The sequence below is a fragment of the Lepidochelys kempii genome, chromosome 2 (genome assembly GCF_965140285.1).
Source record: "Lepidochelys kempii isolate rLepKem1 chromosome 2, rLepKem1.hap1, whole genome shotgun sequence".
Classification (NCBI taxonomy): Eukaryota; Metazoa; Chordata; order Testudines; family Cheloniidae; genus Lepidochelys; species Lepidochelys kempii.
In genome coordinates, this window is record NC_136381.1 from 35,199,309 (window position 1) to 35,226,314 (window position 27,006).

At 38.9% G+C, this 27,006-nt stretch overlaps 1 protein-coding gene across 5 annotated transcripts in view; it reads right to left on the bottom strand.

Annotated features, from left to right (window-relative positions):
• The window catches only part of ZFPM2 (zinc finger protein, FOG family member 2), a 445,067-nt gene that overhangs the window by 301,178 nt on the left and 116,883 nt on the right, over window positions 1-27,006 (bottom strand). For all 5 annotated transcript variants that reach the window (XM_073330330.2, XM_073330335.2, XM_073330336.2 and 2 more), the window contains one exon: window positions 25,915-26,016. In XM_073330330.2, coding sequence (XP_073186431.1) covers window positions 25,915-26,016 — 102 coding nt within the window. The remainder of the gene's footprint in view (window positions 1-25,914; window positions 26,017-27,006) is intronic.

Here is a 27,006-nt window from a genome sequence, read left to right on the forward strand (position 1 = left end):
GGAGTCTTAGAACTTTAGTAAGTAATCTAGCTAGGTATGTGTTAGATTATGATTTCTTTAAATGGCTGAGAAAAGAATTGTGCTGAATAGAATAACTATTTCTGTCTGTGTATCTTTTTTGTAACTTAAGGTTTTGCCTAGAGGGGTTCTCTATGTTTTTTAATCTAATTACCCTGTAAGATATCTACCATCCTGATTTTACAGAGGGGATTTCTTTATTTCTATTTACTTCTATTTTTTATTAAAAGTCTTCTTGTAAAAAACTGAATGCTTTTTCATTGTTCTCAGATCCAAGGGTTTGGGTCTGTGGTCACCTATGCAAATTGGTGAGGCTTTTTATCCAACATTTCCCAGGAAAGGGGGGGTGCAAGTGTTGGGAGGATTGTTCATTGTTCTTAAGATCCAAGGGTCTGGATCTGTAGTCACCTAGGCAAATTGGCGAGGCTTTTTACCAAACCTTGTCCAGGAAGTGGGGTGCCAGGTTTTGGGAAGTATTTTGGGGGGAAGGACGCGTCCAAACAGCTCTTCCCCAGTAACCAGTATTAGTTTGGTGGTGGTAGCGGCCGGTCCAAGGACAACGGGTGTAATATTTTGTACCTTGGGGAAGTTTTGACCTAAGCTGGTAAAGATAAGCTTAGGAGGTTTTTCATGCAGGTCCCCACATCTGTACCCTAGAGTTCAGAGTGGGGGAGGAACCTTGACAGGCAACAAAAATGATTAGGAGACTGGAACACATGATTTATGAGGAGAGGCTGAGTAAACTGGGATTGTTTAGTCTGTGGAAGAGAAGAATGATGGGGGATTTGATAGCTGCCTGAAAGGGGGTTCCAAAGAGGATGGATCTAGACTGTTCTCAGTGGTAGCAGATGACAGAACAAGGAGTAACGGTCTGAAGTTGCAGTGGGGGAGGTTTAGGTTGGATATTAGGAGAAACTTTTTCACTAGGAGGGTGGTGAAGCACTGGAATGCGTTACCTAGGGAAGTGGTGGAATCTCTTTCCTTGGAAGTTTTTAAGGTCAGGCTTGACAAAGCCCTGGTTGGGATGATTTAGTTGGGGCTTGGTCCTGCTTTGAGCAGGGGGTTGGACTAGATGATCTCCTGAGGTCCCTTCCAACCCTGATATTCTATGATTCTATGATTCAATCCTTTTTGGAATGGACTTATAGGGGATCTGTTCTTGTGCTTACAAGAGTGCTCTTGCATCAGGCATGCTCCTTTATGACTCTGGCATGGGTCTGATTGGGGCCTGGTAGTCTTCTCCATAAGATCCTGTTAAGTCAGAATTCCTGCACCTGTCGGGTCTGGCGAGGAAAGGAGCGCCAGATACTGCACCTGGTGGAGATATACGCTTCCCCAAGGCAGTAATCCCAGTGTTATGGGCATACTCTAATTCTCATACCAGGAAGCAGGAGGGATTCCCCAGGGTGCAGAATCTAACTGTCCACTAACTACACTAACAGAACTATTGACACTAAAGGTAAAATTGATTAACTTTGGGAAGAAGAAACTGAAGAGACAGTTGGTCGACCCTGTCCCTTAAATCCTCAGTGAAGAGCATGAGGAGAGCAGGGGCACAGGCACAGACACCAGACACTGCTTGCAAGACTTTGCTGGTCTCAGGTGTATGCAGTGCTCCTGTATCCACAGTGGAATACACAGGGACCAGCACTCAAAGAATATATGTTTAATACTGCTGAATAGGCATATGAGCTACTCTCCCTGCTTATGGGTAAATGCCACTGCCACAAAGAAATGTATCCAGTTATCACTACTAATTGGTGTTTCTGGCAGTATGCATATGTGACCTGTAGTTTAAAAGGAGGAAAAGAAAAGAGCCCAATCATTTTCTGTTAAAAGGCCAGAGTTCCGCTAAACAAATCTAATGTTTTTCTATATGGAAAGAGGCCATTTGGGTACAAATTTATAGCAATTTCACTCAGTGTGCAAACAGCCCCCGAACTTAATTTTAATATCCTCCCCCAGAAAAAGAAATCCCTATATATGCTACTCAGCCTGACAAGTTCTTCCTTCCATCTGTTCTTCCCCTCACAACTTGTACCTTCAATACAGCTGGAACTTCTACAGATCAGAGGACACTGTCAGCATAGTCTGACCAATCTCAGAGGGTTTTTTTCTTCTTCACGATACTCCGTGTTAACAGCTTGAGGGGGTTCAATCAGCACTGCTTTGATCTCGGCTGGAACTATAATTATTTAACATTGTTACAAGGATTTCTATAATCCATCCTACCATTAAATCCCTTTTACACCCTCATCTTCTGAAGCCTAATCTGCATCTGTACACTCAGTTTGTCTCTTCAGCTGGTTTCATCAGGCTCCGGCATTCTCCAGCATCCAGACTGATGGTTTCTTTTTCTAATGAAATCATTTTCTTTCAAATTGAAAACTGCAAAAGGTCTTATGCATTTACTAACTTTTGATGAGATAGCTATATAACACCAGTATAATCCACTGTTTGCTGCAAACTTCCTTCCAGTTTCATAACATTCATTTTTCTCTGTGGCGTTTTTATTAAATTGAGGTGTACATGTGTGTGTATTCCGATAGCAGAGGGAACAGCAGAATGAGCACCAACAGATGTTCTGATTCTTGGCAAATACAGCAAAAACAGACCAGCAGCTGCATGTGCTTTTCTTGCTACAAATTCTTCAAAAAATTCCTGAGGAAAGGTTTATTTGAGCATAAGCTTTCGTGACCTACAGCTCACTTCATTGGATGCATGTCATGTCATGCATCCAATGAAGTGAGCTGTAGCTCACAAAAGCTCATGCTCAAATAAATTTCTTAGTCTCTAAGGTGCCACAAGTACTCCTTTTCTTTTTGCAGATACAGACTAACACGGCTGCTACTCTGAAACCTGACGAAAAATTGTATCCATCCAAACTGGAAACATTGAAAGGGTACAGTTTGAATATATAATGAGAAAACCCATATGCTCTATGAGTAAAGGGTACTCAAGGGCAAAGGAGGCCAGTGTGACCACATTAAAAAAAAAAACTTTAATGGGCGTGAAGGAAGCAGAAGGTGTGAAAAGAGGAAAGGGAATAATACAGAGCAGAGCAAAAAGAAGCCAGTGGATGAAGTTGGAATAAGAACATAAAGGAGAGATGGTAAGAGAACATGAAAGATCAGAGGAAAGAGAATGAACAAGAAGAGGCAGGAATAAAACAGACTTGATTAGGGAAGTGATAATTGTATGTAATATATAATCTAGCAAATCTGGGAAACTAGCTCTTTGTCACCTGGATTTTGTGTGAATCACGTGATGGAAGCAAATGAACCGTAGAGGTATTCATTCCAGTGAGAACACCAGACTGTTTCTTCTGCTGTTACTGTGTGTGAACTGAGATTCAAGTGTAACAAAAAGGGTAGTGAAAAAAATGGAGTGAGTGAATAATGTTAGATCAACTTTACCAAAGAGAACAAATCTAAGGCCAGATCCTGCAAGCCTTAATTAAATAAGTAACCGTTACTCTGATCAGTAGTTCTATGGCTTTAATGGGACCACTTACCTGAATAAGGGTTACCTGGCTAAAATTAGCAGACACAGGCCTAATTTTGTCTCTGTTTTCTTAATAAAAGTACTGTAGAGATGGAGGAGGGGAAATCAGAGGGAAGGTAGGGAAGTAGGTTTGTACAGGAAAGAGAGAAAGTGGAGAAAAATTAAAGTTAAAGAAAAACATGAGCTGCCTGGGCCAAAATTAAAAGGATTAAATCTGGACAGAGAGAATATGAAATTAAATAGAGCATTTTTCTTTAACTCCTCTCAGCCATTAGCATACAATTAAAATTGGTCACCTGATGCTGATCCAGCAATACTACTTAACACTCTTCCAGAACAATGAGTGGAACAGCACCAGCTGATCTATTTTACCATTCAGGATTCTATCATACTGCCTGGAAAATTAACTCATAATTAAAAACAGAATAGGTTGTAGATTGCTGCACATTATCAGATGCACTTTTATTTCAAAACCTAAAGAGCCACTGCTGCTTCACACACAGCCTGTTTCAAAAAGCAACCCAGTCAAATTTATGGCACTTTTCTTGAGAAAAAAAGTAAAAGATAATAAAACAAATATTAAGTAGTACACTTGCCCTCAGGAAGGTTTTGGACAATCAATTTCTATCCTTTGGGCAATATTTTATCACTTCCTCCCTCCAAACCAGTCACTATTCATACCATTTACATTCATATTCACATACATAAATAACAGTTATAGCAAAAATCTTACCACCACCCAATGAAATAAGGTCATATCTCATGTGTATACCATCACAGGGTTATATTTCTGAGCTATAATCACTGTAATGAAATATGAATGGTTTTCTTTAACCCAAGAAAACCAACAGGACTGCAGATCTAAATGAACTAGATCATGTTCATTTCATTTGTACAACAATTAACTGTGTTACTTCTGATGTGACAATCCCACTGTCCACAATAAACTATTCACAGCTATTGTAAAATTACATTTAAGCCTTGTAGATTGTTTTTAAATTTAATCTTCTACTTTTCAATACTTCTTAGGTTAACAAACAGCATCCTTTAAAAAAAAGCACATGAATGAGGGCAGAGAGGCATTAAATATTAACAAAAACTTATTAATAATATAATATTGCAATAGCATTTATTTATATGAAATACAGACCAAGAAAATCAAGTAAATCTATGCAGCAATCAAGATCCTGATGACACTGCAAACAAAAAGAAGGAAGCTCAAGAAGTTATAATGCCATCTGAATTCCTTAATCATTATAGTCTGAATTCTCCACTGCACTAAAGTAATTTACATTTACTTTCAGGCCACTATACTTTGCCAGAGCAGCAGAAACGGGCTTTAGCATATTTTAGAATTCAGGACCTATTAATTTCCTGACAACTTATTCAGTGCAGTAGAAGACACAAGGATAAAGTCAGCCCTTGCTCAGAAGAATTTATGACCTAAGGCCCCAATCCTACACACACTTACCCCTGTGCTCACATGCATAAAATTAAACATGTCTATGCTTTCTGGGATGGGAGACTAAAAGACCAAGACCTTTATTTAACAAGAAAACAGGACAATGCTTTTTAACTGAAGAAAATGGGTAGTGAACCAAGCTTCAAAGCTGCAAATGCTTGGCCAACCTGGAAATATGGGTTCTCATCTTATTGGCAAGAGGTTTGATTCTATCCTTTGTCCCTTCACAGTAAAAACTGATCTTAATAATTTTGAATAGCAATTTAGGAAATTTTCAGAGGAACAAAGGAATGTTAGGTGCCCAACTCTCACTGACTATCAGTAGGAACTGGACACGTAACATCCCTGTGTGCCTTTGAAAATTTCCCTCTTAACAAACAAGGTCCTGGCTGCTGAGTGCAGACATTGCAAACCACCATAATGACCTTGGCCAAATGTTTCTTTCCCCCTACAAAGGTCTTTCAGTGCTATTATGCGTATTTATATTACATCATTAATGGATACATGTAGGTAAAATCCTGGTCCCATTGAAGTCAATAAAGCCACTGACTTCAGTAAGGCCAGAGTTTTACTCATGTATGTTTATTACATGCTTTGAGATCCTTATGGCTTTACAGTTACTGTATAAATTTAAAATAGCTACATAGGTTAAAAATCTATGAAATCCTGCTCTCAATTACACCAGTGTATATCCTAAGTAATTCCTGAATTTGGTGCTTTATCTATCCAGCTGTTTCTATAGTGCCTATCAGCATATCATCTAGGGCCAGATTGTGGTACACTTAGTCATGTTTGGTGTACCTTACTTTGAAAATAGTATCACTGAATGCCATAGGGCATCACATGAAGTACAAAGTGCAATCCAATCCCAGCTAACCATGTCAGATTACTGCAGTTAGCTACAGTATTAAATATTCTTTATTTATACACACACATACTGTCGAATTGTAATAGATAAAGCAAACATCTAGTGACTGCTGGTGAGTAAAATAAAGTCATATTTCACAGTTATGATGTCATCAAAGGATATGCTCATGTCTGTAACATCTTTGCAAATGTACATATAAAGTGATGTCCCTAAAGAGCTCTACTTGCCAAGTGCGCCTGAGGCCCAGCATGGTGGACCTCCTTAAATGCCTTTTAATGTACATTAAGATTTGAATATCAAGGTTGTGTGTGTGTGTGTGTACACACACACACACATAAAATTACAGCTCAGGTGAAACTCATACAATATAGGAGCTATCACTGCTGCCGTCCCAGAATTTCAGATCTTGAAAATTTCTTCATTCACTCTGAATCACTGATTTCTTCATTCACTCTGAATCAGTATCACTGTAATATCAGCCTTAAGCAATACGAGTTCCTAAAATCATTTGCTTCCATTTTTCCAGAAAAGGAAACTGATAGGATTATTTTCATGATAAATTAATTTTACCATGTAATTGCAATTATGACTTCTAATTAATGAATGTTTTCAGTTTTACTAACTAAGTCAGGATTTTTCAATATATAATCTTGCTCTTTAGATAAGGGTCTTGATATGTCCAAGCTTTGGATAAATTACAGTTTAGCTGTCTCTAAGACCTTGGTCCCAGAGGCTGAAAAATAGAGAAAGTAGTATGGAATGCCTTGCTGCATTTACAGGTGATTCTCTCCTCTTTATATCAGAAACAGAAAGCCAAACAGACAATAAATTACACATTATTAAAATTGAGATACAGAGCCTCTCGATACAACTAGCAAAACTATTATCTCAGATGGTAAACTAATTTACCTATGATGCTTACCATTCTCTGTAGAACGCTTTAAGATCTATTTATGAAAAGCACAATATAATTGCTAAATTCAGCTGGAAAAAAAAGGGTTTTCTGCAATGTTATATATTCCCACACAAAATTATTAAAGCATCAGAAGTGTAATTTCTAGGTTATCTAGTACAAGAGTTCAATGCCTCTCATTTCTTGCTATTTCTGCCAGATCATGTTTTTGAACGAAACCCATTTATATGCAAGAACACTTCTTCTTGGATTTTGGAAAAGGTGTTCTACTGTGTCCCATCCTCTATAATGTATATACCTTTTAAATTCTGTCCCTCTCCCAGTCACACCCCTGTCAACAACCCTATGTCATTTTTCCATGATTTCAGATGATTCACTCACTGTTGTGCAAAGATATACGAAAGAAAATTAAATGAGTTGTGACTATTAAAATTAGGAGTGACAAGACAACATGAGAGAAAAATAATTTTTCTTGGAAGAGGCTCAAAATTTGATGGATAAAATGTTTTGGATATAGTAATTAAGTTAAATGCCAGCTGTTATCAGACTGCAACACACCAAAATAGCTGTTATTCTTTGCTGCTAGAAGTAGTTGGCATGTATCTAGAAAATACACTCTTGAACCTCTTAAAGGAAATTACCATGAAAAGTTGAGACCTACCATGCACCTTAAGAGTAGTCTACATTAAAGGTTGAGCAACAGTAATACTGTAAATGACTGGGAAAAATAAGAACATTCAGCAAGGCAATATTAAACCTGAATCAAAGCCCACTGAAGTGAGTGGAAGTCCATAAAACACAAATCACTATAGTTTGTCAGACTATAAACCATTAAGTTCTAAAAAGTTAAAACCAATATAGTTTTCTTTCCTACATGTTTAAAGTTCATTTAAAGTAATTACAATGATGTACTTTAGATCCAACCTGGAAAACTGTATTGGTCGCAAGCTGACAGCTATGTGGTCAGTATATTGTCACTTTACATAGATACTGTATAATAGATCAGATTACATTTATTATAGAGGCCAGGATTTTCAAAACTGATAAGTGACTTTAGGTGCCTCAACTTTTGAGTGCCCAATTTGAGATACCTTAGGGAGTCCTGATTTTACAAAGTGCTGAGCACCCACACTTTGAAAGTCAGACTTCTTTAAGGTGTCTCAAGTTAGGCCCCCAAAAACCAACGTACTAGTCACTTTTGAAAATCTTGCTAGTCTATATCATCTTTCTAATATATTCATAAACTCATCACTGAAGTTATATGCTGCTGTGGCTTCCTTGATTTCAATGGAATTATACTGGAATAAAACTGAAGTGACACAATTATGAATCAGCCCCAACTTGTTTATTTCTCTTACCTTTCCTCTTAACTGAAAGCATAGTTTCTATGGCTTTATTGTCATAATCTTTGCTGTGCTTTATATCAGTTTTCCTTTTTTAAAAAAAATCATATGTAAGGGAACAATCCTGCACCAATTACTCCAGGCCTAAATTATAATCCTGTGTGACAAATTTTCACTTCTATCTGTAGCAAATCCCCAGGAATTTATTTTAAAATAAAATCTGATTATTCCTATTATTCAGATTTATTATAATGCTGGGGGAACAGAGCTAAGGGTGTGGGGAGAAAGGCAGGTAGTTTAGGATTCTTTTTTTAAATGAGAGTTCAGGTTTTTTTCAAGAAATAGCACAACATAAAGGATTTCCGAGAATCTGCCTGTATATACATGAAAACAAGTGACCAGGAGTAATAAATATATTGGTGTGGTTTTCCACAACAGCAAAACATTGTCATGGATGTGTTTTCTATGTATAAACAGAGCCTAATATACATTAACTCAGCACTTTATAATCACTCACAGAGCATTAAAAACTTATTTGCACTGCATTAGAGATTCACATATTTGAAAATCATTACCATTAATACACAATGTGGCAGTTAAAACCCAAAAGTTATGATGCTAGCATTTTCCAGGGATGGATTAACACAAAAATATTCTCTCATGATTATTCCAATTTTAAATTACACTGGATATATTTAGCACAACATTTAAATCACGGAATACATTTTGAAAAATTTAAAGCATCTTCCAGGCAACAACACATTTGAAGAAGGTTCCAAACCCTTGGGGCTTATCTTTTAGGTTTACCAAACTACAGGCATAAGAATGTTAGTAACCATTCTCCAATACATCTGGATTTGGTTTCGGGATAATGATCTGAAAGAATTTCAGTATCTAAACTAATATGGTAAATTACAATATGAGGAGGATTGACAGTCATTTAAATACAATTCGGATTATTTTGCCATGTTAGTGAAAGGATACTGAATAATGATTATATAATAATACTTACTGATGCACTTATAAAGCTATTTTCGTCACTATTATGCCTTAAAAAGACTGGACCCAACACTCCTTCCACAGAAGTCAAACCAAAATTCCCAATGATTTTATGAAATTCATTCTCCTGCACGGAAATTATGATTTCCATTTTATAGTGTGAAAGTAAGCATCGAAACTTCCAAGGTACTCAGTGCTCACAATGTCCAATGAAGTAAATGACATTTGAGAGTACTAGGAACTTGCAGGATGCATTTAGCATATCACAAGATCCAGTCCTACAACAAGGAAGATAAGTCACAAATTCAAAAGTGTCCATTACTTTTGGTTCCCAGTTATTTGACAACTACCAATACAATCATCCAACTTTAACTTCAGTCCTCATGATGGACTCCCAAGAATTGAATAAACTAAAAAAGACACTTTTGAAAATAAGGGACTCAATGGGAATGTCTATATTGCAGCTCAGAGCGAGCCTTGAGCTGGCATGTTTGAGCTAGCATGCTAAAAAGAGCAGCATGGATGTTGCGGCTCGGTCAACATCTTGGAAAACAGCCCAGGTTCGCAAGATCACCAGCCCCCGCTGGATCTGAAATTAGGTGGCTAGCTGGAGTCTCTGATGGATCCACAATGTCCACTGTTTAGCGCTCTAGCTCAAGCTGAGCTAGTGGGAATCAATCTACCCAGGCTCGGAGGCTTGCCACTGGTCACAGCATAGCCATATCTAATGAGTTGCCCAAAGTCTCAGAGGAAGTCATTGTCAGAGCCCGGACTACAACTTTGAAATGTCTGACTTTGGTCCTTTGCAGGCTCTTTCCTTTTATCTCTCTCATGTTATCCAGAACTTATAAATGATTTTTTTCTCTAATCATTCATGTCATTTTACTGGGTAAATACCAGTATCTAGTTTCTCATTGGCATACTGCATTAAAATTTAATTTGCAGACTAACTGATGCTTTTGAATAGAGGTACGATGGATCCTGATGATAAAGTGTTTTGTTTTGGATAGGTTAATTCAACCACTGTTGTGAGGGCTTAAAAGAAAGTAGATAAAACAGTTTTCAAAGATGTAGGAGGAAGGCCTTTTTTGTAACTCAAAATATTTTCTTTAATGAGGTGCTAAACACAGGATATGTACCTGAAACCAACTAAAAAAGGAAGTTTACTTACCTTATAATAACTGGAGTTCTCTCAGATGTGTCGCCCCTGAAGTATTCATTGTCCATGCGCAGGTGCTCCGTGCACTCGGCACTGAAAATTCTTAATTGGCAGTGTCCATTGGTCTGCACCTGCACCCTTCATCTCATCATGTTCCCAATTTAAGGCAGAAAGCATAGCACAGACCAGCTGCCCCTCCAGTTCCTATTTTACCACAAACCCAAAGAGGAGGAGAGCAGAGGAGAAGGAGGGCAGGGCATGAATACCAACAGGGACCACAAATATCAAAGAACTCCTGTTACTATGAGATAAGTAACCTTCCTTTCTTCTTCAAGGGCTGGTCCCTATATGTAATCATTGTGGGTGATTTCCAAATAGTGTTTATTGAGGAAGCAGGTGTGACTAAGTGCTCTGCACCACATTTGCAGGGTTGCTGAAGCATCCTCAGTCAAGGCTTGCATCAGGACATAGTGCCTGGTAAACATGTGAATAGAGCCTCAGGCTGCTGCTCTGCAGAATTCCAAGAGTGGGATTCCTTGCAGGCAAGCCACCGAGGCCACTTGAGCACTGGTAGAATGAGCCCTAACAGATTGAGGCGAAGGGGCTCCCACAAGCTCGTAGCAGAGGAGGATGCAGTTGGAAATCCATTTGGGGAGTCTTTGGGAAGATACTGCCTCTCCTTTCATCCTACCAACTAGGGAGACAAATAACCTCAAAGATCTTCTAAAGGGCCTTGGCCTGTACATGTGGAAGGCCAGAGCTCTGCACGTCTAAGGAGTGCAGTCTCCTCTCCTCCCTTTTATTGTGAGATTTTGGGTAAAATACAGGAAGGTTAACAGTCTGATTCAACTGAAAGTCAGAAGGAATCTTGGGGATTAGGAAGTATTTGGAGTAAAAGCCCTTCCCCCTGTGTTGAGGTGCAGGCTCTGTAGACCTAACTGGATTAGAGAGTCCATGTCCTGACTGAGAATAGTCCCGTGAGGAATGTCATTGAATAGGGACAAGGAAGAGGGTTTTAGAGAAGTGAGAGCAGGGATTCAATCAAGTACCTGTTTGCAATGACATCTAAGACATTTGTATTATGTTACAAGTTGCTGAGATGGAAGGAAATGAGCCAGGTAATCACAGAAAGGGGTGGGGAAGACTGATTGTGAGAGGAAAGGTTGATGGCTCTCAAGCATCCCATCAAAATGTCTTCTCAGTAGGCAGCTAGTCTGGAGCATGGATGGCAGTGGTGCAGTGCGTCTGCCAAGATGAACCCTCTGTCTGATGTTTTCTGAATGGTTCATAGGTCTTCTGATGTTAGGAGAATTCAGGGGTTGGCCAAAATCTATGCACCAGTGGTTTAAAATATTTTCTACGATGAGCCAGAGTGTATATTCCCAGGGAATGGAGGGTGGTGCAAGAGTCCTCAAGGAAATTAAATGTCATAGATTTTCTCACTAAAAAGGCTGTTATCCTTGAAGGGGAGATCAACCGTTGTCTGGACCTCAGCCAAGAGGCCCACCTCTTAACCACTGAAGTCGTCATGGCACGGTAAGCCGTGTCTCCTGTTTATTAGTAAAGTCATATTTTCACAAGTGCCCAGTAGTTTGCCATATGGAATAACAGGCTGGTAAAAAGTTATTTCTGCAGAAGAGATTTAGTCTCCTGGTATCCTTGTTCAAGGGAGTGGACCTGGTTTGGTGAAAACTGTTCCACTCCATGATCACTTGGACAACTAGAAAGCTAGAGTTAGGTTGGGAAAACAGTTATTACATACTCTTGGAGAGAACACAGTATTTCTTCTCAGCCCTCTTTGGAGTCAGGGCACAAGTGTGTGTGTGTGTGTGCCAAGTGTCCTTAGGCTCCAAAATGGCCTCTTTAATAAGGACAGCCACCTTGGAATGATCTGTGGAGCATGTCCAGAAGTTTATATGGGGGATCCTGAACCTCTTCTAGTGGAATCTGGAAGTTTTCAGCAGTTCCTGGTACTGCCTGTAGTCATCTGGAGAGGAGGGAGTGGCCATTGCCACCACCTCACCCAGAGAAAAAGAAAATGTTGTTGACGGATCCAGCGGTATCAGCTGCTTCAGTTGTTCTTGCTTCCCCACATGCTCCCAGAGCAGCTGAGACTCCTCTCTTGGAGGCGATCTCTACTGAAAGTGGTACTCCGAGTCCTCGTAGGCTGGGACTGAATGGTATGGATCCCAGGTGCAACAGTCTGGCCAGTAGATGTGATCATATGGGTATGGAGGCAGGCCCCACAGTACAGGTCACAGGGGTTGTCATAAATATAAAGGGAAGGGTAAACACCTTTAAAATCCCTCCTGGCCAGAGGAAAAACCCTTTCACCTGTAAAGGGTTAAGAAGCTAGGATAACCTCGCTGGCACCTGACCACAATGACCAATGAGGAGACAAGATACTTTCAAAGCTGGAGGGCGGAGAAACAAAGGGTCTGAGTCTGTCTGTGTGATGCTTTTGCCGGGGACAGAACAGGAATGGAGTCTTAGAACTTAGTAAGTAATCTAGCTAGATATGCGTTAGATTATGATTTCTCTAAATGGCTGAGAAAATAAGCTGTGCTGAATGGAATGGATATTCCTGTTTTTGTGTCTTTTTGTAACTTAAGGTTTTGCCTAGAGGGATTCTCTACGTTTTGAATCTAATTACCCTGTAAGGTATTTACCATCCTGATTTTACAGAGGTGATTCTTTTTACTTTTTCTTCTATTAAAATTCTTCTTTTAAGAAACTGAATGCTTTTTTTCATTGTTCTTAAGATCCAAGGGTTTGGGTCTGTGGTCACCTATGCAAATTGGTGAGGATTTTTATCAAACCTTCCCCAGAAAAAAGGGGGTAAGATTTGGGAGGATTTTGGGGGGAAAGACGTTTCCAAACAAACTCTTTCCTAATAATAATAATACCAGTGTTAGACGTTTGGTGGTGGCAGCGAAAGTCCAAGGGCAAAGGGTAAAATAGTTTGTACCCTGGGGAAGTTTTAACCTAAGCTGGTAAAAGTAAGCTTAGGAGGTTTTCATGCAGGTCCCCACATGTGTACCCTAACATTCAGAGTGGGGAAGGAACCTTGACAGGGGTATAGAGACCTCCACGAGGCCTTGGAAACCTCATCCGAGCTGTTGTCCCATGTCCAGATCATCAGTGGAATCGGCAACACCACCTCCTGTTGATCTACAGAATAAAAGTCACCTGACTCTATAGGTGGGGCTTTCCATATCATCTGTCTTATGGAAGCATGGTCAAAGGCACACCCTGGTGAGTAACGTCTCAGTGGTGTCAGAGCATCCCCAGCTAGTGCTTGTGCTTGGGACCAGTGAAAGACATGTGGCTGGTGTAGTGATGTTTCTCACTAGAAGCAGGTCAGATAGGATCACGAACTCTTGATCTGTGAAAATTGCCAAGCTCTTGGAAAGGGCATAACAAGGTTACAGAGGAGAACTCGCCAGGGTCTTTGGTATAGGTTGGTCCGCTATGTACGCTTGAGCACAGTGGTCTTGATGCGGTGTGGTACCAGTGTAGTACCCTCCACCAGTGTGGAGGGTGAGTGTCCCTTCCTATCCTTATACATCTTTGTGGACAGTTTCAGAGCACTGGAAGCTCCTGATACCACCAGTGCCAGCCCATGTTCCTCATGAATTCAGTCTCCCTGGTACCGAGGAAGGGGGAGAGGCAATCTTTTCCTTGGAGGACTTATGTAGTCTCTCTTTTTATGAGGGAACTTCTCCTTAAACTTTTTATGCCTATGTTTTGTAAAGTCTTTGGGCTTGCTGGAAGATTACAAGTTGGAAAGTGCCACTGCTGGAAGGGCAGAGCCCAGAAGCACCAGCTGATGAAACAGCAAGTAGGAGGGTCCCAGATCTAACAGGAGCCTTATGGAGAGCTCCATTAGATATCTGCAGAGTCCGAACTCCAGACACTGCCTAATGTGAGGTGAAAAGGGGCGGCAGATCTCACACTTTGATGGAATGTGTGATTCCCCAAGGCAAGCCATGGAAGAACCAAAGGCAGGCCAGCCAGAGTTTGAAGCCTGGGACACTCAGTATATTAAGTGCCCTAAATGGCAGGGAAACAACAGGGGAGAACTCCCCAATTCCCACTAACTACAACTAAACTTCTAACTTATATATAAGCTATCTACAAATATTCACAGTCAAAAGTCAAGTAAAAGGTAGAATGCTACAGCCACAGGATGATTCCGTCCCAGACCATGAGTAGTAGAAAGGAACTGGAGAGGCAGTCAGCCTGTGTCACCCCTTGTGCCCTCAGGTGGGAGTACGAGGAGATGAAGGGTGCAGAAACAGACCAATGGACACTGCTATTGAAGAATTTCCAGTCCCAGACACATCGAGTGCATGCAAACCCATAGTGAATACCCATAAGGACCAGCACTCGAAGAAGAACTGCTAAATTAAGAAAGAAATGGCACTCTCATATCTCCTGTTTATTTGCATTCACTAGTTAGACTATAATTTTTTCCTGGTAAATCACTCCACATTGGGTTGACAGTTCAATATATTAACATATCCATCCTTCAACTGTTCAAGCCAAATTGTTGCTATGCAGTGTTCTGTTTGTAATAATCTTGGTAGAATTAATGAGAAAAACACAACAAAGAGCAAAATACTTGTGGACCAATTATATGCCCCTTTTGATTCTTCAACCCATCTGCTTCCAGAAACACACAATGTTTCCTAGTCCTATGCAATTACCAGAGTATGTGATTGCCTTTATAACCAAAATACAGTGGAGACAGCTGAGAAGTGCAAAGCTTCCTGATAGATTCTACAGGTCCCTTGGTGTATGAAACTACAAGAAACAAATGTATTGTAATGCAGATGTTCATTGATTCCCAGCAGAATTTCACACACTGAGTCCTTCACTGTGTGACCTACAGGGAGTTGTATTTTTCACTGTATCTACTATATAAGGCATCATTCCCAAATTGGGGTACCTAATGGATCTGAAAATTCAGTCCCTGTGCACATATCATGTTCTCCAAAATATCCACAGTCATCCCATCACTTTTCCAGTGAAGTCTTCAGCAAAGCTACACCTGCAGAGTAAATGCTACCAACAATAGAGTAATTTGCTCATTTATATCAGATGCTTCAGTGGAAGATGTAAGAACCTCATAGTAGTTAGATGAGTCATAATCTGCCTCCCTCAGCCCCTACCACACACAGGTCTCATCCTGATCTCTAACAGTTAAAGACTGGCTTAAGCCCTGAAGCAACACAAGGAGCTACTCCATCAGTCTTCAGCCTTGGGGACATCTAGAATTCAGCACTTTATGTGTCTGGATGATGGGAAGCACCCTCCCACTAGTAGATCAGGCTGGGACAGCGTATCTAAAACATCAATCTACCTCTAGTATATTGAGAAAAGGAGGACTTGTGGCACCTTAGAGACTAACCAATTTATTAGAGCATAAGCTTTCGTGAGCTACAGCTCACTTCCTCAGATGCATATCGTGGAAACTGCAGCAGGCTTTATATATACACTGTGTATATACACTGTGTATATATAAAGCCTGCTGCAGTTTCCACGATATGCATCTGAGGAAGTGAGCTGTAGCTCACGAAAGCTTATGCTCTAATAAATTGGTTAGTCTCTAAGGTGCCACAAGTCCTCCTTTTCTTTTTGCGAATACAGACTAACACGGCTGCTACTCTGAAACCTAGTATATTGAGTATCAAAACATCCTTTACATTAATAATTCACAGATGGGTAAACCAAGGCTCAGAGAGGCTAAATGAACACTATCAGGCTAAAAATAATACATTTCAGGGTTAGTTTCCTTACCTTTGTTTCTAATCAGACCCTAAAATTATTAAAATGGAAAGGATTTAAAAAAATCTAATTTACATGTCACTGCTGCTTCTTTGACTTTTGCATTTTTCTCAGCTTACAAAGTGCAAATAGACAATTTACTTTAATTTTGGTTTCTAGTCAGTTTCACTTTCCACTGCTTGTTGACACGAACAAAGCTGCAATGTTAAGAGTTATGTTAAGAGTATTTGGTGTTTCCTTTAAAACACCAGCTCTTAGAGTAGTGGTGTCAAACATCTGGCCCATGGAACAGTTTAATCCATCCTATGGACTTCCCATGAATCTTTGGGCTTGTCTATACAACCCCAGAGTCCACACTATGGGGGTTCAATTTGTAGAGCACACTAGTGCTCGAACTCCCCCGCGCAGACTCCACTAGTGTGCATTGATGTAGTCCTGTGAATGTGCCTAAGGAACATTTAGTGCACACCAGCAGATCCACCAGGGGAATTAGTGCAACACATTGGTGCACTCTACAAATCACAAATTGGAGTTCAGACTCCAATGCAGCATTCCAACAAAAACTTGTGTACGGGTGTAGAACCACTTGGTCACATTTAAGAGGTGCTGGGGAGGCATAAGTCTGGTGGAAGCTGGTACTTGTCCCAGGCGAGGGGGAAATGGCACTAAAGAGCAATGACCCACTGATTGGAGAGTAGATACCCCAGCCTGGCAAGTCAAAGAAAAGAAAATTTCAAATAAGACAAAGAGTGAATGTCTTTTATGGCCTGTAGCAGTCACCAAAATCTAAAATAAATATAGGTAATTACCAACATGGTTTATCTTTAGCTATTTCTATTTTAGTAACTTTTGCTAAATGTGGCCTATGCCAAGTGGCAGGGTATAGAATCAGGCCTGCCATATAAAATGTCCTAGAGTGATGTGTGATGTGACTATGTGAGAATCTCAGCTATTGTTTATAAGAAAGGGCTAGATTTACAAAGGGACATAGGTGTTGTGACACTTAATGTCACAGTGCCTAACTATTAGGTGCCTAGAAAATTACCGGGATTCATAAAGCCGGGGTTCAGCATGGAGGCTTCCCATACGATGAATGAGGAGAGAAAGGTGCCTTAGAATGGGATTCACAAAAGCCAGCATGCTGAGTGGAGAGCTGCCCAAGCTAGAAATCAGAGGTGCTGAGGAGAGGAATGTGTGCTAAGTTCTGCCCCTCTCACGGAATTAGGCACCTAAAGCCACTCTGCAGGGAGGTGCTTATCTCGACTTGGGATTCACAGCCAGGGACCCTTATCTGGAGTCAGGTGCCTCATGTAGTGGTGGAGGGCCACTTTCATCATAACTTTTAACCCAGTGATTAGATTATTCTCCAAGGATGTAAGTGATCCCTGTTCAACTCCCACCTCTGCCTGATGATAAGAGTGCCTCTAACCACCAATATATAGAGTCACAATATACCCTAAAGCTTCAACAACTAAGAATCAAATAAAATGAACCCAAGACTCCTTATTTTTTTTAAATCTCAGGATTCTGAGGGGGACTGACTCATGAGTTTTGAATGATTAGTGTTGGCACTATTGTACAGTGATAACTGCTAACAAAAGTACAATCTTTATAATTTAAAAACTATCTGTGAGAAATATTTATCTTTCATTAAAAAGAAAAATATGAAATGATAATTTTAAGCTAGAGAAAATCAAATATCCCAAATGATTACAGCAATGTTATAAGCCTGTTTATTCCAGAATGTCTGGTTAGTAAGTGCTTTTATAATGTCCCTGCCAATGCAGTACAATCCTTTAAGAGAGCTGAAGATATTATGAGACTGTTCTTCAAACAACTGGTTTCATTCAGTCAAGATGAGAAGGAAAAGCTCCTTGTTCAGAGTTGTGCAGATGAACCTTCAGGCTCCAGAATAAGGTTGTGTTATACGTGAGAATTGATACTGAATGAAATCGTGAATGATGACTAGGACCTGTTATGCATACCAATGTGAAAATAATATGAAGACCTGCATTTAATATGTTACTATGGACATGTAATAAAAGAGCTCCAGGGTTCAGCTGCCCTCATACCTTGTAGACAGCCATGTATTGGCATCCCTTTCAACAAACTTTCTCTCTGCTTCTAATGCACCCATGATCATAGTATCTAAATGTCAGAAGCAGACCTGTAGCATAAGAGATTAATTTGATGAGTATCATCATGTGTTTGCATGCCCTCTTCACATTTCTAAACTAGTGGTGGAAACTGGATTAAGGGAATAAGATTCAGAGAATTTTCCTCCTCTTCCTCCAGTTTTTCCTGCAATACAGGAGCCAGGCTTTCTTCTTTTAATCTGATAACACTTCACTAGAGAAGATTTATTTAGACTGCCTCTTGTTTCATAAAGGGCTCCAAAGTCTGTAGTGATTTTGACACTTTGTTATAATGTTTCTTTGACCCCCCCACCTCCTCCTCACATACCACACCACCATCCAGCCTCATTTTCATATGGATACAAAGCACCAGGATAAAATGATGGCTCATTATAGTGGTACAGAGCTCTTATCTTCATCCGGCAAGAGTCATTTCCTTCCAAAGATTGAAATGCAAATGTGAAAATTAATGATAACTGCATTATCTGATAGTAGAGATAATACCGATTCACTGTCAGAGTAACACACAGTCATTCTATGATTTCCTCTGCTTCTTCAGAATATTCTTCTTACTGTCAGACTATATCTATGGTTAACGATGTTTCATGGATTTTTGTTAATTTACATCAAATAGCATTTCCCAGATCTTATATCTACCACATTTCCCCAGTCAAAAAAAGAAACAAAATCAGGACTGTAATCTCCCAGTCCTTCTTAGGACTGGTTTAACAAAAAAAGGCTGTATCATTAGTGCCTGTTTCCATCTCACAGTGGTCTACCACCATTCCAATCTATACCAAACACTTTCTTTGCTTTGTACCCCAAACCGTTTCCGGTATTACTAAATAACACGGTTAAGTCCAACAATCAACACAGAGTCACAGTAATTCATACAGAAGGCTGCAGTAAATCTATTAAGACAAACTTTTCAAACCACCTTTTATAATGAGTGAAGATGTGTACCATTGGGAGTATAAAATACAGTAGAACTGCACTAATCCGCATTCCACTCAAACAGCATGCTATAATTCGCACAAAATATTGACCAACTCTCCTTACCTTTCAGTAAAAAGTTAATAGTAGCACAGAACTCTTATGTTTTATCATTTTACATACATTTTTGATACATCCCCATAAATAAGAACCAACCTACAATGGTGAAATAACTGAAAAAATGTTTTGTGATGCATTCTTCTGGCCTTTATTCTTGTTTTTCTTCAGATGCTCCGTCATTTATAAAACACATTACTTCACAATGGGCCTCACCATGGTTAATGTGAAGTAGGACTTTATCCTGCTCCTACTGCTGTTGCCGGCAAAATGTCCATTGACTAACTGGAAGCAGGACTGGACTTCCAGTGAAGGTCTACTGTATATGCATATCCATATAAACAGGTTATTGTAAGACGTGATTATCAAACAGAACCTTAAAATCAGTCTTCAGCTGCATTTTCCTTTTTTTTCTTCTTTTTTTGGCTTGTATGTGGGGACAAATACTCCTCTTTACTCATGAGAATAATTCTATTTGACATTTTAAAAGTTCAGCTCCCATTTAAAAAAGAAAAGGAGTACTTGTGACACCTTAGAGACTAAAAAATTCATTTGAGCATAAGCTTTCGTGAGCTACAGCTCACTTCATCGGATGCATTCAGTGGAAAATACAGTGGGGAGATTTATATACACAGAGAACATGAAACAATGGGTGTTACCGTAACTCCCATTGTTTCATGTTCTCTGTGTACATAAATCTCCCCACTGTATTTTCCACTGAACGCATCCGATGAAGTGAGCTGTATCTCATGAAAGCTTATGCTCAAATAAATTTGTTAGTCTCTAAGGTGCCACAAGTACTCCTTTTCTTTTTTCAGATACAGACTAACACGGCTGCTACTCTGAAAGCTCCCATTTAGCCATTGTCAGTTGTGTGTACGTATGGTCTAGTGGATAGTGCACTGGAGTTAGATTCAGTAGGCCTGGGTTCAACTTGTACCTCATCCACAGACTTCCTGTGTAATTTCAGAAAAGTCACTTTAACCTACCCTGTGATTCAGTTCCCCATCCATAAAATGAGGATAATACTTCACTACTTCAGAGGAGTTATGAAGATAAAAAATCCATAAATGATTGTAGACCCTCATTGGTGATGAGAAACATATTAGCATATAGATAATTGTCAAAAGAGTTAAGTGTGTTGGGTGCTGAGTTCTTTTGAAAATCTGACTCTTATTTAAGGACTAAAAGGGAGCTGAGCTTTTTGGAAAAATCTCACTCCAATTGTGGTGCTTGACACTTGAAAATCTGTCCCGTCCCCTCCTGTGAAAGGTGAACAGGATTTTCCATGGTATGATATGAGACGTCATGTACAGTAACGTTTTATTATTTATTATCACACCAGTGTCATATAAGAGGTAATATAACCTTTCTACTCCTCTTCAATATTCCCATTTATATAACCAAGGATCGCATTAGCTCTTTTGGCCACACCGTTCCATTGGGTGACCATGTTCATTTGATTAACCTCCAGGATCTTTATGCTTTTTTCAGAGTTGTTACTTAGAAGGACAGCGTGCCTTACAGAAGTCTAGCATTATTACCTTTATCAAGCAAATTGTAATCTCATCAAAAAAAGATGTCTAGTCTGATAAGATCTATTTTCCATAAACCAGTGCTGATTGGCATTAATTACATTATGCTCATTTAAATTTTTATTAATTGAGTTCCACTTCAGCTGTTCCATTATTTCGCTCAGGATCGATGTCAGTTCTATCCTTTTTAAATATTGGCACAACAATAACTTTCTTCTAGTCCTCTGGAACTTCCCCAGTGTTCCAAGATTTTATTGAAAATTAACATTAACAACTCAGAGAGTCCATTGGCTAGCTTTTAAAAAACTCTTGAATGCAAGTTATCTGAACCTTCTGATTTGAAAATCTCTAACTTTACTCTCTGCTTGTTAATATCCTCTTTAGTTACTGTGGGAATGGAAAGTATTTCATCATCTTCATATGATAGGAATACATCATCTTGCTTTTTCCCAAATACAAATGTATTGAATGCTTATGCCTTTTCTGCAATATTATTGACAATTCTACTATTTTCATCCAGTAATGGACCAATAACATTGTTAGGATTACTTTTGTTACTAATATACGGAAAGAAAACATCCTTCTTATTCCCTAATTCTACAAGCCATAGAGTTCTCTTTGTATACTTTTGTTTCCTTTATCAATTTTCTACAACTCCTAGTTTTAATTTATATTCACTGCTATCAACTAGCCTATATATATACACAGAGAGAGAGAGAGAGAGCGAGAGCTGCTTTCACTTTCCCTGAAAACCAGATTAGTTTTTTCACCAGTATAATTTTCTCTCTTGACTATAGCTTTTTGGGGCATCTAGGAAAATGTTGTTACACAGTTCCCAATTATGATTCCTGTATTTCTTTTTAAAGTCTTTCTCCCAGCTGATTTGGCTCATAATTGTTTCCAACTTTGAAACTAGCCATTTTAAAGCACCAAATACACATATTACTGATATTCACTTTCACCTAAACAACCACTAATTTTTAGTTCTCTGATCAACTCCTCTTTGTCTGTCAAGATTAGGTTAATATGGAATTCCCGTGTCTTGGATGCAACACTGTTTGGGTTAGGAAATTGTAATCTATAATTTTTAAAAATTCCAAGGATGTGTTAGTACTGGCAGAATAAGACCTCCAGCATATGTCACTCATATTGAAGTCCAGCATGATTATACAGGTGTTTTCCTTACAAATAGATTATACGTAAGTACTTAAGGACAATCATCCTGATCCTCTTTTCTCATGTGATTTGGTGGTATGTAGCAGTCAGCAACTAGAACCCCATCTTATTCTATGACAGGTTTCAGAGTAGCAGCCATGTTAGTCGGTATCTGCAAAAAGACAGGAGTACTTGTGGCACCTTAGAGACTAACAAATTTATTAGAGCATAAGCTTTCGTAGGCTACAGCCGACTTCATCTGATGCATAGAATGGAACATATAGTAAGATATATATATAAGTTGGAAGTTACCATACAAACTTTGAGAGGCTAATTAGTTAAGATGAGCTATTATCAGCAGGAGAAAAAAACTTTTGTAGTGATAATCAAGATGGCCCATTTAGAAAGTTGACAAGAAGGTGTGAGGATACTTAACTTAAGGAAATAGATTCAATATGTGTAATGACCCAGCCACTCCAAGTCTCTATTCAAACCCAACTTAATAGTATCTAGTTTGCATTTTAATTCAAGCTCAGCCAGTTTCTCGTTGGGAGTCTGTTTCTGAAGCTTTTCTGTTGCCAAATTGCCACCCTTAAATCTTTTACTGAGTGGCCAGAGAGGTTGAAGTGTTATCCTATCGGTTTTTGAATGTTATGATTCCTGATGTCAGATTTGTGTCCATTTATTCTTTTGCGTAGAGAATATATGTGTTAAAACAGTGATCATTATTATCTTAGAACATAGATATCCTAAATGTAAAGATTATGGAGCCATAGCACATACCAGGCACTCATTTAATAACAAATACTATATTTAAGGCTGAAAAATTACTTCCCTCATAGACCTCTGTTTTCATTCGCACATCACTTTTGGAAAATAAATCCTTTTCAAATAAAATTTTCCACACCGAATACCCAATTGTGTTTCACAAACTCTTTCTGATCCTGGGACTTTTGCCATTAGTTTAAATGGAAGCAAGATCCGTCCCTTAGAACATGTCCAAACAGAAGTGAGAAAGATTTGAGATAAGGCAGCATGACAGCGTGAGCAAAATTAAGGAATTTGCCCTTGCCTGACAGCCTCCAGGGCACAGTCCATCTGCTCCAGCCCCCATGTCTGCAGAGAGACCTCTGTTATTTAAAAATTAATATTTTTAACACAATAGAGGAACAAAAAATTTTAATATTGAGGACAGTTTACACATACATTTACCCAAGATGGCTCCCCTGGAGCTGTTTTACAGTCAGTGAAGGTAAGGTAATCTTGTGAGCTGAAAGAAAATCCTAATAGGAGCTGTCTGTAACTGCAGAACATTTAGACGGAAAAAAATATTTTTTTAATTTATTTTTGTTTTTAAAAATGCATCCAATTGCTAAAGTCTCTGGACACATTGGCACAGTTTCATGAAGCAAAATTTTTTTTTTTTTTTAAGAAAAAGACAAGGGACTCGTTTTCAGATTTGGGGTTTTGGTTGGGACCTATCCTTAATTATAAGTTAAATACTAATAAATATCTCACAGCCTGAATCCCTCAGCAGCTGGGAACCTTACAAAACACCATGATGTCACAGCAAACAACCGTGAATTTTACAAACATAAACAAAGAAAGAAACCAATTTTTTTAAAATTCAGCCTAGGTCAAAATAAAGTTGGTACCATTTAATGACTGTTCCACAGCCCTTGATGGTCACAATCCAGATCTCAGTGGACAGCTCTTGGTATCACATAAAGCACCATCACAATTGGTACTATTAACAACTTCCATCTCAGTGAAGAGATAAAGGCTTGAACAGGAAATGGATATTATGCCACCCTCTAACGCCGAGAGGTGGATTCTCTAAGAAAGGGCAGAGGCACATTGGGAGAGATGTAGGGAAGTTTGTACTGGCTCTTCCTATGCTGTACTGGTACATAATCTTCAAATAACCAAAGACTTCATTCTCTAACACTGTCAAGCCAGTAAATTTCATGAGCACTAGATTTACACAAAAATTGTACAAGGAGAAAATATTTTCATTTTTCCTGTATTATGTGTTTGAAAATAATCTTCTATTGTTTTTATATATATTAGCAAAAGAATGAATACAGAATTTCATTTAAAGAACTAGAAGAGAGAGAGAGAGAGAGAGAGAGAGAGGCAGGAGCATGGCATGTGATATATTTATTCTCTTCTGTGCTACAAACATGTTATTTCCATGTGAAAGAATAATATTTAAATTAATTAAAGCTCTGATTTATTTCAGTAGTAGTCACTTTTCTAAGGACAAAAAGGAGTTTCCTTATATTCATTCTCAGTTTCCATCTTCATCTCTAGTATGTCATGATACATTTAATTCAAGAAATGTATCTTCTTACCCTTTTAACATCCGGGACAAAAATCACCAAGTATCTACGTAAGAATTTGCTTACAAAAACCCAAAACCTTTTACTTCTTGCTGTCCTCAAAAATATCCCCTAAAATATTCCTATGCATTTATTTCACATAAGACAATAATAAAAATTCTACTCTCAAGTACATTCATTTTGCTCTAAAAACAAAGAAATCACAAAACTTAAGATTCTTAAGAGACATTTTATTCCCGTGTTAAAGGGAGTAAATTTAATGCAACAATAACAATCTCCAAAACTGTAAAGAAGCTAGAAGAAGCTGTTCCCTTTCAGAAGAGGTTTTCATGCAATTTTAAATTTACTGTAATACATTTTAATACCAAATCTTGTTTTATATAATACTACATTGCTTTGTACAGAATATAAACATATTTGTGTATATCATTAACAACATTATAAATGACATCATAATAATCAGAGATATACTGTATCTTCATTTTTGTTTGCATTATATTTTCCAGCTTCTGGTTTCAGAAAATTACCACAGGAGTTCTCTCCTCTTCATGCACAGCACACAGTAATTTGCAAATTCAAGCAAGGATGAAAATGTGATTGAAATATAGGATTTTTTTTCTAATGAAAAGTGTTATTGCATTATAAATTATTGCTAGAATACTTTCATGGCTCTCTTCTCTGACGCTCATCCTTTTCAGGGGAATGTTCTCTGTTTAGAAACACAGCTACTTTAAGGATATGTTTGGCTTCAAATATATGTTTTGCCCTTGGCAATGAAGAAATATATTAAATACAATGATTGGGGACAAATTCTGTTATCTGTAGCTTAAAAAATCCCACTGAATTAAACTGGAGGTTTGCCAAAGTGAGGACTGTAGGATCTAACCCTTTGTTTTAATGTGTCTTTACAACACAAACCAAGGTTTACCTATTTATAACTAATACCTGTTTGGAGCTCTCTCTCTCTCACATGCCCATAGAACTGTTATACTGCCTAATGTTCCTCCAATAATGTATTTGCAGTGTTTTTACTGTTTATAACAGAAAATGTTACTGCATATTTCTGTTCACACATGACGCTCTTACAGTTTATTGATTGCAGTCAAAAGGTTTCTCTCTTAACACTGAAGTGAATGACCAGGGTGTGTTAAATTATTTATATCAAATGAAAACTGATAAGAAAAGTCCTTGAAAACAGCATTGGCAGCCATATTCATTTGTTAAACTCAGAGTTTGGAACTAGATACAGATGTTTGGCCACAGAAAACAGAGTAGAATACAGAAGCAAGCACTACCAGACATAGGCAACAATGAAACTGGGAGCCTTTTGGTAACTCCAATCCTGCATTCAATCCTCAAAATGTGAAGGAACAACAACTTTTTTATTTCTAGTAGAAATATCATGGGAACATTACGCTGTATAATTTTCATGCAAGATGGACATGCGCAGAACAGCTGTCTGGTGAAGCATTTTTCCTCAGCTCTTATCTGTAGATTCCCTAGGCATCACATGAACACAGGAAGTTTTGTCCATTGAAAAAACAATGCAACAATGACCCTACTTACTGAAACATGAAGAAAACATTCTCAGAGTCTCCATTTTAAATTATTTATTCTGGATTTTAATTTGTTTTCTCCTACCTGGCCCATCCCAGTCATCTGTCTCCACAATGAGTTGTCCTGGTTTCTCTGACTGTGCATCACCATCTGATTCTGCTGTTTCCTGGCTGCCCTCTTCATCACCTGAAAAGAAGGAATACATAAAACTTAAATAATTTCTGTGACACTCAGATAGAATATCCATAATAAGTGTGCATGTGTGTATGGGAGTGCATATATTATACAGTATATAAAGAGAGAGAAGATAACATTGTTGACCAACTAAACACCCGTGAATAATCAATGGCTACAAATAACTATATATATAAGGCTTGATCAATCAATCCTTGTGAAACCTCTCTTGGAGATCGGTGTGGACAAGAATGAGGACCTTTCTTATATTCTTTTGTCCAGTAGTTAGGGTATTTACCTGCGATGTAAGAGAGCACCAGTTCAAGTCTCCCCTCTGCCTGATGAGGAGCAGGAATTTGAACAGGGTATCCTACCGCTCAATTGAATGCCCTAGCCATTGGGTATGGGATAGTCTGATGTGGGTCTCTCTCTCTCTCTCAGCCTCTCCTGTTGAAGCTGTTCCACTTTGAATAAATAACTACAGAGTCATTGGGCCAGAGAGAAAGAGAGAGACCATGCATGAGAATGACTCTATATGATGATTAGAGCACTCACCCAGGATCAAGCCCCCTATTCTAATGACTCTAATTATTTAACCAATAGCTTTAACTAGAGAAATTGAGGACACCCCATCTCAGAATATCCCATAGCCCAGGGATACCGCACTCACTTGAGAGGTGGGAGATCTCTGTTCAGCTCCCTTTTCCTCATCAGGTGGAGGGATGGGGGGTTTGAACCAGTGTTCTCCCACATCTCAGACGAGTACCCTAACCACGGGACTAAAGTTATAAGGGAAAGTTGCAGCCTTCTGTCTTTCCTCCCCCAGTTGCTTTGTGTGGAATTAGGCTCGCTCAAAGCAAGACTACCAGCAAGTGAGATAAGTGGCTGAACACTTGTCTTCCCTCAGTTTCTGAATTGAGCTGGGGCTTAGACGGGAGACAGGCATCCGGATGCCAGAGTGGGGCAGCAGCACATGCTTAGAGGCAGAAACACACATGCGTA